The 14,795-nt window shown below is 43.1% G+C and overlaps 1 protein-coding gene across 2 annotated transcripts in view; it reads left to right on the forward strand.

Annotated features, from left to right (window-relative positions):
* The first annotated feature begins 6,332 nt into the window (after positions 1-6,332).
* The window catches only part of UBE2R2 (ubiquitin conjugating enzyme E2 R2), a 118,596-nt gene continuing 110,133 nt past the window's right edge, over positions 6,333-14,795 (forward strand). Inside the window, exon 1 of one of the 2 annotated variants that reach the window (XM_030292717.1) lies at positions 6,333-6,847. In XM_030292717.1, coding sequence (XP_030148577.1) covers positions 6,671-6,847 — 177 coding nt within the window. In that variant the 5' untranslated portion in view covers positions 6,333-6,670. The remainder of the gene's footprint in view (positions 6,848-14,795) is intronic. The other variant, XM_030292716.1, reaches the window with a different exon arrangement.

Here is a 14,795-nt window from a genome sequence, read left to right on the forward strand (position 1 = left end):
CCTGACTGAAGAATGTTTTGACTGTTAAGGAAGATTTCCTGGAGGAGATGGGTCTGTGCTAACTCTTGAAGCATAAGTTGAGTTTGGATTGACTAAGAAGATGAATCAGCACCATTGAAGTTTAACAAGCCCTGAGGAAGATCAGAGAGTTGAGAGATAAGTCAACCACTCATTCTACATTGGATGACACTTAAGAAATGGCAAGCCCTGTGCTCAGTGTCAAGGATAAAGAGATAAGTAAGACATGATGATCACAAGCCAGAAACCTGGGGTAATGTTCTTGCCTTCATTGTTTATAGGCTGGTCCCTCTATTCAATTCTTTTTTTTTTTTTAGATTCCAGCTTTGACCTTTATTTAAGAGACCAGATGGGTTGTCCCAGGAACCAGGTGTCAGCCCTAAGGCCAAGCAAGGCTGGAAAGCCACATCTGGCCCTGCTTCGCCCTGAGCTGCAGCCTCAGCCCCAGTATCCTGCTTGCTACCAGCAAGCGGAGATGCAGGTGCAGGTGGAGGGAGCCCTAGGAGATTGGACGTTGCTATTGACTCATTAAAACAAACAAACAAATAACAAACAAAAACACCCAAAACTATTGATTTGGGGCTTTTTCCTAAACAAACAAACAAAAGTACACTAAGCTTCTATGTTTCCTGTGACAGGTCATCTGGGGTGGTGGGGGGAAATCTGCATGACTCCCCCTCCCCAACAGCAGCATAACTTCTGTATAACCCATCATCGGGGGCAGAGGGTGGGCACATGGAGGTTATTGGCTCTTGTGTTTATTTAAATGCAACCTCATAGAGGTTTATTTTGCCCCTGCCCTGCTTCCACTTAAAATTGCATTCACCCCTGATGTGCCTGGCTGGCTGTGATGGTAGACAATGCAACTCTTGAATCCTACCATGTGTGTAGAGATCACTTAAAAATAAAATCTTAAAAACAAAAAGAAAACAAAACAAAACAAAACAACCTGCACTCACCCTCCCAAAAGAATAATACAAATAAAAAATAAAATTGCATTCACCCCAACATTTTCAGTTTTAGGCTCTAATTTAGTCACCTTCATTAGTACTTACCAAAACTTGCAATATTATTTGTCTAGTAATTACTGATTTTTGTCTGATTCAATCTCAGCCACTAGAATGTAAGCTCCATGATGGCATAACTAAATCATTAAATCATTTAGCATAGGGCCTGTCACATAGCAGGCAATCAATAAATATTTATTGAATGAATAAGTGGCTCTTAAGAGCATCTCAGAGGCTGGGAGAAAGATGTAAACAAATAATTGCAGTATAGCATTGGAGGCGATGTGTTATGTGTGGATTGTTATGGGCACATTAGAATAGGAATATTACGGGGCTTTGGTTAGGAGCAATCACGCTTAAGTGGGATAACCAAGGTTCAACTCCAGGCTCTGCCATTTACTCACTGGGTCACTTTTTTTTTTTTTTTTTTGAAAGAGAGAGCTCGTGGGCAGGGGAGGGGGCAGAGAGAGAGAGGGAGAGAAAGAATCCTAAGCAGGTTCCTGTGCTGTTAGTGCTGAGCTTGACACAGGACTCCATCTTATGTTACACGGGATCGCGACCTGAGCCAAAATCAAGAGTTGGACGCTTAACCGACTGAGCCATCAGGTGCCCTACCTTGGGTAAATTTTTTAGCTTTTCTAACTTTTATTATATTCAGGAAAATAGATGTTCTAGTATGGATGTCATGGATTTTTGAGAGAATTAAACAGGAAACTACATGTAAAAAGTCTGTCACAGACTGATGCACAGCAAACATTAGCTATAATTATTAAAGGAAGATTGTGTCTCCTTAAGAACACTATTGGACTTAACATGTGTTAACATAGGCAGAATTTTAAAAATGTTGGTCTCCTAAAGAGTCATTATGTAAGGTAAGAATTGACCTCTCCAAAGCAAATACTCCTACCTCTCATTTATCTTCCAAGATTTCTATATTTTCTCCCTTTAGAAGAAAGAATCATTTCAGAAGAGCCCAGGTTGAGGAACACCAGGTGATACCATACAGACTGAGGGTAAGTGTCCTATTTTCTTCACCACCAGAGGGCACCACTAGTCAAGTCAATCTACCCGTCATAAAACACTTAGGAACTCTAGGAAGCTGTTTTTGCCCTTCATTCTTCTGACAAATATGTTTTGAGTACCAACAACATGCCAAACGTTGTAGTGGCTTGTATATAAAAAAGGAGCTTGTATAAACAAGACCTGTCATCCTTGTGGAATCTATAATATTGAGCACCTACTATGTGTCTGAGAGGTTCTATTAGACATGGGGTGGAGGGTGGGGTTCAATTTGCTTTTGCTGTTTTCCTGCCCTTGGCTGTAAGCCCATGAGAACAATTACTTAGTGTCTACTTTGTGTCAGACAATGTGCTGGTTGCTGTGGATCCAGGCATGAATATGACACAGTTGCAAACTACTAATAAACAATGTCTTACCTGCTAGGATAAAAAGGCATGAGAAATTCTGTGGAAATAAGAGTTCTTCAGACCAAGAATGGAGAATCTTAAGTACATACTTCATTAACACACTAGGATATAAGCTTCCTACACAGGTATATGTTTATTAGCCACCTCCCTTAGGGCTATGGTCATTGTAGATATTTACTATGAGTTTGTGAGTTTGTTTGAAGCCAGGGAGCAGCTTCTGGTCTGTGTCAGTTATATGTTCTAGTGGGTTAGGCTAGGGATCTACCATCTTCTGGGGCAGGGTGGGACTGTGATGAGTTTATGTGGGTGAAATGCTTTGAAGATGAACTTTCTGCCTATTTGTCTACTCACATCCTTGTTATTAAAGGTGTCAACATCATCTCCTACGTTTCCAGGTCAGCAATCTTCTTGTCCCTAAATTGAATGGTGGAAGAAGGGAAGTCAGAACCAGCAACACAGCATCATTTTGGGAGAAGGGGATGTATTGACTAAGACATTCTCCCTCCTCTGAAGTGAGCCCTATTTCCAGTGGATTTGGTTGCAAGACCTAGAAAGTAGAGTTGGGAGCTAGGGAAAGATTCTTCAAAATATTGAGATCTCATCTCTGATGAAAAAGAACAACAAAAATAAATAAACAATGCTCCTTCATTGTGGATTGTGCAAAGTGACTTCCTTTTAAAGGGTATGGTATACAAAGGAGGTGAAAAGGGTTACATTATAGTGGACAGACCTGACACACTACCTCAGCCAGGTGATTGAGGTCAATATCAACACTGATAAATCATGTGGATACTATGTGCCCTGATATGATGTAATAAAAAATATCATTTTACTTCTGTGATCTTCCACCCCAAAACCTATAACCCACAAATTCTAATTGAGGGACATTACACAACATATTTGATTAGTACTCTTCAAAACCCTCAAGGTAATCAAAAATAAGGAAAGTCTGAAAAACTGTCACAGTCAAAGGAAGCCTAACAAAACATAAAAACTAAATATAGTGTGGCATCTTAGAACAGAAAATGGACATTATGTAAAAATTAAGGAAATGTGAGTAAAAACTTTAGTTAATAATGTATCAATATTGATTTATTAGTTATAATAAATGTACTATATTAATGTAAGATGTTAATAAGGGAAATTGGGGTGCCAGGTACATGGTAACTCTCTGTAGTACCTCCTCAATTTTTCTTTTCTTTTTTTTTAAAAAAAATTTTTTTTAACGTTTATTTATTTTTGAGACAGAGAGAGACAGAGCATGAACAGGGGAGGGTCAGAGAGAGGGAGACACAGAATCTGAAACAGGCTCCAGGCTCTGAGCTGTCAGCACAGAGCCCGACGCGGGGCTCGAACTCACGGAACGTGAGATCATGACCTGAGCCGAAGTCGGACGCTCGACCGACTGAGCCACCCAGGTGCCCCACCTCCTCAATTTTTCTATAAATCTAAAACTGTGTAAAAAATTGTCTACTGAAAAATCAAGGTGCCTGGTTGACTCAGTCAGTGGTGTGTACAACTCTTGATCTTGGAGTTGTGAGTTCAAGCCCCACTTTAGGTGCAGACATTGCTTAAAAATAAAATCTATTTATATTCATTTTTGAGAGAGAGAGAGTGTGAGTGCGAGAGGGGCAGAGAGAGAGAGAGAGAGAGAGAGAGAGAGAGAGAGAGAGAGAGAGAATCCCATGAGGTGCAGAGAGAGAGGGAGAGAAAGTGTGGAGCCTGGAGTGGGGCTTAAGCTCAACCAATGCAGGGCTCGAACTCACAAACCCTGAGATCGTAAGTTGAGCTGAAGTCAGATGCTTAATCAATTGAGCTATGCAGGTGCCCCCAAAATAAAATCTTTTTTTAAAAATGGAGGAGGTGGTGGTGCCTGGGTGGTTCAGTCAGTTGAGCATTGGACTCTTGATTTTGGCTCATGATCCCAGAGTTGTAGGATTGAGCCCTGTATCTGGCTCTGTGTTGAGGATGGAGCCTGCTTGAGAGTCTCCCTCTTAAACAAACAAACAAACAAACAAACAAACAAACAAACCATCAAATAAATAAATAAATTTAAAAAATGGAAGGGGTAGTAGCCAGAATACAGCTATGCCTTAGTATTTTTTTCTTTAAAGTTCCTATTTAAAGAGGCACCTGGGTGGCTCAGTCAGTTAGGTGTCTGACCACTTCATGTCATGATTTTGCAGTTCATGAGTTCAAGCCCTGCATCGGGTTCTGTGCTGACAGGTCAAAGCCTGGAGCCTGCTTCAGATTCTGTCTCTCCCTCTCTCTTTGCCCCTCCCCCACTCTCTCTCCCTCTGTCTCAAAAATAAAAAAAAAATTAAAAAAGTTCCTATTTATGGATCATTTACCATATGCTAGTAATGCTGTATATAGAGGATCTCATTTAATATTTACAGTTGTTTAAGTTAGTTGTAATTAATCCTCTATTACAGAAGCTGATGAATAAGGAATGGATAATGTAAATCGTGGAGCCAGGATTGGAACTTAAGATCTTTTCAATCTCAAAATTCTAAATGTATGGAACTCTCATAGTATCCTGACTTTTCTAGGAAATGTTTCAGCAGTTATCACAGGAAGAGCCTTCCCAAGAGAAATAGGTATTCTAAATCACCGGGATTTAAGACTGTCTCCCATCTCACTTCACTTATGATTAACTTAAAAGTCCCTCATTTCCAGGTTGGATCTTCAAGCTGAAAGGAACTATAGGGGGTCAAGGTCCAAGTTCAACCACAGTATTTCTTTTTAAGATTTTATTTTTAAGTAATCTCTACACCCCAGGTGGGGCTGGAACCCACAACCCCAAGATGAAGAGTTGCATGCTCCACTGAGCTAGCCAAGCACCCTCACAGTATTTCATTTTACCAATAACTGAGGGATAGCCAGAGCACTTGCCCCAAATCACAGAGAAGGGCCAGGAACCCAGGTTCCGTCTGAGTTATTATTTCTCTCTTTATTTCCCACAACTTCCTCTTTGTAGTTAAGAGAAGTAGAAGCTGGCCTATCTGCCTTCCCCATTTCTCGGATGGGAATCGCCCCCCCCCCCCCCGGGTGACACACTGCCCTCCAAGGACACACTAGTTTAAGGGCCCTGCAAAAGATATGTCGGGACAATTGTTCCTGCCCATAAGTCCCATAAACTCAGCACATTCTTGTCAAGCACCTACTGAGTGCAGGGACGGCGGACTTTGTGTCACGGGGAGGGACCTGCAGAGGAACAGAGCTCGTCGGAGGATGGCTGCGAAGCCTGTGGATACACATACAGAGAGGAAGGGAAGGCGCTGGGCAACTCTAGGACCAGTGGTCCTTTCCCGGGAGCTCCCCAGGAATCGCGGCGTCGAGCCGCACAACCGTCATTTGGGGCCAAGGGCATCCCCTGTGGCTACCCTCCGCCCCCACAGCCTCTTAGCCCTTTAAGGGCGGGGGACACGCGTCAGCGTCACAAAGCGCCGCCACCGCGCCTGGTGGCGGAGAGCAGGCGGGGAAGGGGGAGGAGGAGGAGGAGGAGGACGAGCAGGGCGGGGGAGGGAGGGGCGTGCGCACGCGCGTCGGGCCGCCCGCCGCCGAGAGCCGCCCTCCCTCCCGGCGCGCGCCCCTCCTCCCTCTCACCCTCCCTCCTTCTTCTCGGCTCCGTCGCTCCCGCGGCGCGAGGCGCTCTAGCTCTTCTCCACCTCCTCCGTCGTCGCCCCTCCCCCCGCGCAGCCGCCGCCGCCGCCGTCGCCGCCGCCGCGAGACCCCAGCGCGCCGCGCTCCCCCCGCCCTCCGGCCCCGCGCGCCCTTCGGCCCCAGCAGCCCCTGAGGAGAACGAGAGGGCGAGCGAGCGCGGCGCTCCCGGGCCGGCTCGGCCCCCTCCCCTCACCATCGCCGGCCCTTTGCCGCCCTCCTCCGCTTCCACCCCTTCTCCCCCCTCCCCCCCCCCGCCAAGTTGAGGCCCCCCCCGGGGGGGGGAGGCCCGGGACCGGGAGCGAATTCCCCTAACTCCTTCAGCCCCTCCCCCCGCCTGGCCCGAGTGTGAGGAAAAGGGCCCGGTCCGGCCCGCGTCGTGTGTGAGGAGGACTCGGGCCGGCCCACGGGCCGTCTGGGGCCTGGTCCGGCCCGCCGGGTGTGTGAAGACAAGCCCGGTGCGGCCCGGGCGAGGACGAGCGGAGGGGAGGGGCCTGGTCCGGCCCGGCCGGTGCGAGAGGACTGGGGCTCCGGCCCGGCGCCGCCGCCGCCGCGATGGCCCAGCAGCAGATGACCAGCTCGCAGAAGGCCCTGATGCTCGAGCTGAAATCCCTGCAGGAGGAGCCGGTGGAGGGCTTCCGGATCACCCTGGTGGATGAGTCCGACCTCTACAACTGGGAGGTTGCCATCTTCGGACCCCCCAACACCCTCTACGAAGGCGGCTACTTCAAGGTACCCCCACCCCTCCCAGCCCTGACTTCCCCAGGCGGAGGCCTTGGCTCCCTGTCGCTTGCGGGGCCCAGAGTGTGAGCGCGAGTGTGTAGAGGGGGCTCCTCACCTCGACAGCCCCCTCCCCCCATCCGTGGAAGCAGGAAGGCCTTGCTCACCAAGTGCCTTTTCTTTGTCATGGGGGCGGGGGCGGGAGGCCAGACTGCACCGGGAAATAGGAAAGCCTCTCTGGCTAGGGTAGTGGCTACCGGCGGAGGAGGGCTGTCTTTGTTTTGTTTCCCCAGCTGAGGGTGTGTGGGAAGAAAGGTGGGCTTTCCTTTCTCGTCTTCCCATCCGAACCTTCCCCGCGCCGGCTGGAACTGCCCCAGAGGGCAGAGTGACCTGCACTTACTGGGTTGGACCTTTCTTTTTTGGGGGGTGGGGGTGGGGGAAGGGTATTAGTCTGTCATTCCAGAGTCTGCCTAGTGACCTGACACTCTGAGGATTTGATGGGCTTCTTGCGTGGTGGTAGTTACAACTTTACATTCCAGTGGGCGGTAATGAATAGGACCCTAGGGGTGGTAAATAAGGGTGCCTGCGTTTTCTGGCCATTATCTTACTGGAGGGAACGCTGATTTAGCCCCCTTTCTGTTCTCCTTTCTCTGTTTACTTAATGGTGTTTCAAATGCCCTTTGTCCTCACCCTGCCACCAACTTTACTGCCCCCCCCCCCCGCATGTAGAAATATCTGTAGAAGGTGTAACGTGTACAGGAGATTGATCGTCTCCCACTTAAGAGAGACAAAATTGAAACGTTTTACCCAGGTGGTTAGCTTTAGCAGATGGGGTGGTCTCACAGATGAAAAGTATCATCTGAGGTGAGATGGTTTCACTGAGTAGGACTGTTCCATAGCCACCCCCGATTTAAGACAGTGGTTATTATCATTCCTGAATCCATTGATTTTCTTTTTTTTTTTTTTTTATTCCAACGTAAATAACTTGGAGGTATTGAGAGTTTTTTGTTTTTGTTTTTATTTTATCATTTTTGTGGGGATGATCACGGACTGAAGGTGGAATGTTTCAAATGGTGGAGGCAGACAGGAAATTAGTGCTAAGGAATCCATTTAATTTTATTTCCAAAATTAAGTAAAATAGAGCAGTGTGAGTCAACCTTGGTTTGCTTTGAAGGGAGGGGCTGTCTTGGCATAAGTTTTAAGTGAGTATCTTAGTCATGTAGTTATGATGTACATTTTTAGGACTACCCAATTACTTTTGTTTTTCTATCCTTCTAAAGGTAGAAACTTCAGTGTCAGCTTTGAAATTGGGTCAACTTTGTAGAAAATGTGAAGAATTGACGGGGATGTTTAATATTCATGCCTGTGATAATCAGTGAATATCTAGTGAAAATACATTTTTAGAGCAGCACCCTTACGAACTGTATGCTTAATCTTTTGTGGTCACCATACACTGTACTTTTTTAGATGCATGTATTAATGTACCAGTTATTAGTGACAAATTGAAGAAGGTATTGCTGTATCTGCTGGCTAAATTTAGTGGCATAAAGTTTAAATATCCATAAAGTGTCATTGTTTGGGGTAATGGATAGTCAAGGTGAGTGGGTACTAATTAGAATGATCTCCATCTCAGTGTTTAAAAAAAAACAACTATGTGAAAGGAAATAATGGGCTGCAAATTGTATTTTTTGCTGAAAGAACAGGAAAAGGACTGTGGAGAATCCTCTCAGTTTGAAAGAAGTAGTATGGGGAGAGGATTCCCTACTGGAATTTTAACTTTAACTTTTAATTTTAATTTTAAAATGTAGGATTCCCTACATTGATTTCAGTTAGGTGTTTTGTAATTTCAATCCTCTTTAGAAAGAATGGTTGAATTTCATTGTATATGTTAATTTCTTAATCTTCAATTATGATATTTTAAAATGTATGAAAATTCTTAGGTAGGTTTTATGTTTTAGTCTTGTGTGAGAATTTTGTCAATTTTGTTTTCTTATACTTTATTCCTTATTGTATGGCCCTTTATCCCAAAAGTCTTTCATTGGAAAAAGCCAAAGTTATGGTCATGAGCAGTTGACACTTGTGATAGGTCTAAAACCATTGTTTTTTATTTCACTGCTTTTGTCTTAAAACAAGGCTTTTAGTGTGTTCCACTACAGCTGCAGTTAAAAGTTGGCACAGACCTTTTTCTACCACTATTCTCCCTTATCAGATTGTTATTGAACATTTAGTATAATTTATTTTCAAGTTAAATTCTTTTTTCTATTTTGGATTGTAGTTTCTGAAGGCAGTGGAACCACCATTCTTTAAATTTTCCATGTTACTCCTTTAACTTTTACATATTAATAGGCTTCTTACTGATCTTTTTCACCGTGAAATAGTTGGCTCCAGTCTGTTCTAACTATGGCATCTGTTGTGGTAGAGACTTGTGAGACCTGTATTTCACAAATTTATTTTGGATTCATGTTGTCTTTTTTAAATCTCTCAAGTCTGTGATTCTTAGCTTTGGGCGGGCGGGGGGGTGGTGGTGTTGGATGTATGATAGGCATAGGTAGTTTCTTGTGCCTGTTTTTCTGGATATTCTAAAATCTTTCTTGGCCTTGCTTTTTGTCCAGTTTCTTGGTCTCTTAGACTTACCGAGTGAACTTCTTTGCTGATTTGACTTTTTCCTCTAGGGATCAATCATTACAAAACACAAAGTAGAATATAGCTTAGAATAGAGAATACCTTTGAACGTAATTTTGCTACTGTGGAGCAAGTTGGAATTTTATTGTCAATGGAAGAATAAATTGTTGATCAAGTGAGCAGTTAGTTAATGATGACTTTTAACAAGTTTACCTCATTCCTTTAAAAAGTACTGTCTTTTCAAGTAAGTCCTGTTAATGATCATAACTTAGAATGGCTGCTTTGGGCTAGAACCTCCTTGGAACTCCTGCATTATTTATCTGAAAGCATGGTAAGCAGTGAGTCTAGAGATCAGAAAGTGAGAGTGCCTAAGGGGGAACCTGGCTGTCACGGTTGGTAGAAAATGTGACTCTTGATCTCGGAGTTGTTGAGTTCAAGCCCCATGTTGGGTGGAGAGATTAAAAAAAGAAAGATAGTGCCTCTTTCGTGAGGTGTGTAACATAAAAGTTTAAATGATACAGAAAACTTAAAATATTGCAGTTAACCTTTTGTAGTTTTAATTTTATTCAGTATTTGAGAGTCAAATATAGGTGCCTTCCATTTGTAGAAAACTTCAAACTGATAATTTACAAAGTACTATATACTCAAAATTTTCTTTAGTAGGAGCTTCTTTATCAGACTTAACACTTGATTTATATTAAAGAAACTTAAAAAAATTTTTTTTAAGCTTGCGAGAGAGAGAGAGAGAGAGAGAGAGAGAGAGAGAGAAGACACAGGATCTGAAGCAGGCTCAGCAGAGAGCCTGATGCTGGGCTCAAACCCATGAACTGTGAGATTACCACCTGAGCTGAAGTTGGATGCTTAACCGACTGAGCCACCCAGGCGCCCCTAAAGAAACTCTTCAATGATAGTTTTTTTAAATAATGGCTATGCATCATTTTCATTTGTTCTAGAATAAATGAATCTATTTTCTGCCCCCCTCAGAAAAAACAAAACAACAACAACAAAAAACCTTGCCAGGCTTACCTTTAGTGTCTGGCAATGCCCTTCCGATTATAGCATACTCTATTTTGTGACTCTAATTTTTTCTTTTCCTTTTTTTTCCTTTATCGTTTATTCATTTTTTTTAAATTTTTTTTTCAATGTTTATTTTTGGGACAGAGAGAGACAGAGCATGAACGGGGGAGGGGCAGAGAGAGAGGGAGACACAGAATCGGAAACAGGCTCCAGGCTCTGAGCCATCAGCCCAGAGCCCGATGCGGGGCTCGAATCCACGGACCGTGAGATCGTGACCTGGCTGAAGTCGGACACTTAACCGACTGCGCCACCCAGGCGCCCCAATCGTTTATTCATTTTTAAGAGAGCATGAGCAGGAGAGGAGCAGGGAAAGAGGGAGACACGGAATCTGAAGCAAGCTCCAGGGTCTGAGCTGTCATCACGGAGCTCTACTTGGGGCCAGAACCCACAAACCGTGAGCTCACGACCTGAGCTGAAGTTGGATGCTTAATGGACTGAGCCACCCAGGAGCCCCTGTGACTAATTCTTAATATAAAATTGAAACAGTTATTTTAAGACAGTGATTCTTGGGGTGCCTGGGTGGCTCAGTTGGTTAAGTGCCCCACTCTTGATTTTGGCTCAGGTCATGATCTCACAGTTAATGAGTTTGAACCCTGCATCAGGCTCCACACTGATCATGAGGAGCCTGCTTGGGATTCTCTCTCTCTGCTCTTTCTACGTGCACGGGCTCTCTCTCCCAAAATAAGTAAATAAACCTAAAAAAGGGAAGACATTGATTCTTAGTCTTTTTGTTATATGGATCCTTTTGAGAAACCATTTTCTTTGGGAAAACATTAGCACATATAAACTGGTTTGCATACATTTTCTTTTTCTTTTTTTAAAGTAGGCTCTGCACCCAAAGTGGGGCTTGAACTCATGACAGTGGGATCAAGAGTCAGATTCTCTACCAACTGAGTCAGCCAGACACCCCAGTTTGTATACATTTTCAGAGGGTTAACTAACAGGTTAAGAATTCCTGTTTTAAAGGATTTGGATAGGCAACTTAACAATTAACTTTAAAATTATAAGCATAGTGCTTTTTTTTTTTTTTTTAAACAGTTGTATGATGAGTCTGTCAATATCTCAATTCTTTTTTTTTTTTTTTAATTTTTTTTTTCAATGTTTATTTATTTTTGGGACAGAGAGAGACAGAGCATGAACGGGGGAGGGGCAGAGAGAGAGGGAGACACAGAATCGGAAACAGGCTCCAGGCTCCGAGCCATCAGCCCGGAGCCTGACGCGGGGCTCGAACTCACGGACCGCGAGATCGTGACCTGGCTGAAGTCGGACGCTCAACCGACTGCGCCACCCAGGCGCCCCCAATATCTCAATTCTTAATTGTTTCTCAGTTACTTTGAGAATGAGTACCTCTTAGTGCTTTTAGCTGTAACCTTTTCTGGAAGTTGAACTTGTCTTGAGTGCTGAGTGAACTAAGGCAACACTATAAATGGAAACATAGTTAATGTCTAGTGGTTTGGGGCACTACTGTAGTAAATTTAGTAGTTTTAGTGTTCCTCCTACCACCTCCCCCCACCATGGCATAAGTATAGCATCTCCGTATTTATTTTATTTTTTAATGTGTATTTATTATTTACTTATTTATTTTTAAATGTTTTTATTTATTTTTGAGACAGAGAGAAACAGAGCATGAGCAGGGGAGGGGCAGAGAGAGAGGGAGACACAGAATCTGAAGCAAGCTCCAGGCTCTGAGCTGTCAGCACAGAGCCCGACGCGGGGCTCGAAGTCACGAACCGTGAGATCATGACCTGAGCCGAAGTCAGATGCTCAACTGACTGAGCCACCCAGGCGCCCCATTGTGTATTTATTTTTGAGAGAGAGAGAGAGGGAAACACAGAATCTGAAGCAGGCTCCAGGCTCTGAGCTGTCAGCACAGATCCCAACGTGGGGCTTGGACCCACAAACTGTGAGATCATGACCTGAGCCGAAGTCGGATGCTTTAACTGAGCCACCCAGGTGCCCCAGTATTTTTTTTTTTTAATGTTTATTTTTTATTTTTGAGAGGGGGGAGGGGCAGAGAGAGGGGGACAGAGGATCTGAAGTGGGCTCTGTGATGACAGCAGCAAGCCTGAGTAGGGGCTCGAACTCACACTGTGAGATTGCAACCTGAGCCAAAGTTGGCTGCTCAATGCACTGAGCCATCCAGGTGCCCCGCATCTCAGTATTTTATAGAATATTTTTTTACCATAATAAGCTGATTCCAAAATGGTTTTTTTTCCTCTTTTTTTTAGTTTTTAACTTGTTGGAAATTGGGATGTGTCTTAAAATCCGTGAAGTCTTCTTTTTTTTGTTGTTTCTTTAATGTTTATTTTTGAGAGAGAGCACAAGAATACAAGCGAGTTTGGGGGAGGAACAGAGAGAGAGGGAGTAGAGGATCTGAAGCAGGCTCTCTGCTGTCAGTGCAGAGCCTGATGTGGGGCTCGAACTCACCAACCATGAGATCATGACCTGAGCCAAAGTCAGATGCTTAACCAACTGAGCCACCCAGGCACCCCCATGAAGTCTTAAATCCCATCAGCCAGGTGGCACTTGAGATCTAGTTGTGAGAGAACCTCCCATTGAAATCTTGTAATAATTTTTTTTTTTAATGCTAGCATCAGTGTCTTAAATTTGATAAAATAAGTATAGTTTCTTTTTGAATGAAGAATTTGAGCCCTAGTTAATATTTTGTTTGCAGCATGTTGATTCTTGTGTTTCAGAGATTTGTGTTAGTAAATAATACTGAGTATTTTATCAAAGGCAAAGCACTGTATGAAGAGTAACTTATAGAAAGTAAGGAAAGTGTTAGGATAGGTAACCTTAGACCTTATATGAATAATCTTAAAAATCTTTGTGTAGATTTTAAAATATGAGGTGTAGGTATTATTCACACAATTGTAAATGGTAATTTAAATCAAACCTTTTATTTTTATTATTTGTTTTAAAAGGCACTGTTTTATTTTTATTATTATTTTTTAATGTTTATTTTTTAGATAGAGACAGAGTGTGAGCAGGTGAAGGGCAAAGAGAGAGGGAGACACAAAATCTGAAGCAGGCTCCAGGCTCTGAGCTGTCATCACAGAGCCTGATGTGGGGTTCCAACACACAAACTTTGAGGTCATGACCTGAGCTTAACTGACTGAGCCACCCAGGCGCCCCTATTTTTATTATTTAAAAAAATATATATTAGTTTATTTTTGGGAGAGCACAAGTGGGGGGGGGGTACAGAGTGAGGGGGAGAAAGGATCCTAAGTGGGCTCTTTGCTGACAGGCTTGACAGCAGCAAGCCCCATGTGGGGTTTGAACTCCTGAACCATGAGATCGTGACCTGAGACAAAGTCAGACACTCAACCGACTGAGCCACCCAGGTGCCCCTAAATCAAACCTTTTAAAGTTTGGAGGCCCATTAGAGCATTTGTCAACATAATGACAATCTGTCATGATAAAACGTCTGTTCCATCTTTGCAATTTAGTATTACTAATCCTAGTTTAAGGTTCCAGAAGAACCTGTCTTGTGGGAGACAAGTGAAATAAAGGAGGCCATCTAACAAATTGGTCCAACTCTGCTTGTTAGGGGGAAATAGCAGGAAGAGTTATAAATTCAGGGTTTAGGACTACAGAATTCCACCTTGCTGAAAGGTCATAGTTAAAAGATCTAATTCTTTTATGTTCCTGAACTTCTTTTGGACTGTTTCACATACAACTACAGAGATGTTAGAGCAAGACTGAGCCTCTTTGGATGTGTTCTGTCAACACAGAACTATTTTATTTCAACTTTATTCAGTAAGAAATTTGTCATTCAGAGTTTATGCTTATGTACCTTTAAGTGAGGTGATTCTGAAGTGAAAGGAATGATAGATACGAAATTAAAGAGATAATTTTAGTAGTTCAGATTCCCAAGGTTTGATATATAAATATTATTCCATATTAAAATTGGAAAACTCAGATTTTGGGATACATATTTAAGGTTTGTAGACAATAGTCCACTTTAAATACTATACTTGATTTGTTTTAATAACAAATATAAAAATGTTTTTGTTATAACATAAATAGTAAATTGAATTACTGTTGTGAACCTGTTGGCAAGGTAAGTAGAATGAATACTTAAAACATATTAAAAACGAAGCACACAAATGTACTAAAAACTTTGAATGCCATATCTAATTGTGGATACACACTACTAAGTACAGTATTATAGATATTAGTACCTAACATTTATTGAGGCTTACAATGTGCCACATCCTTTATAGGAATATTTCATAATCGTGTGAGGTGTGGTTACTGT

This window comes from Lynx canadensis, chromosome D4 (assembly GCF_007474595.2).
Source record: "Lynx canadensis isolate LIC74 chromosome D4, mLynCan4.pri.v2, whole genome shotgun sequence".
NCBI lineage: Eukaryota > Metazoa > Chordata > Mammalia > Carnivora > Felidae > Lynx > Lynx canadensis.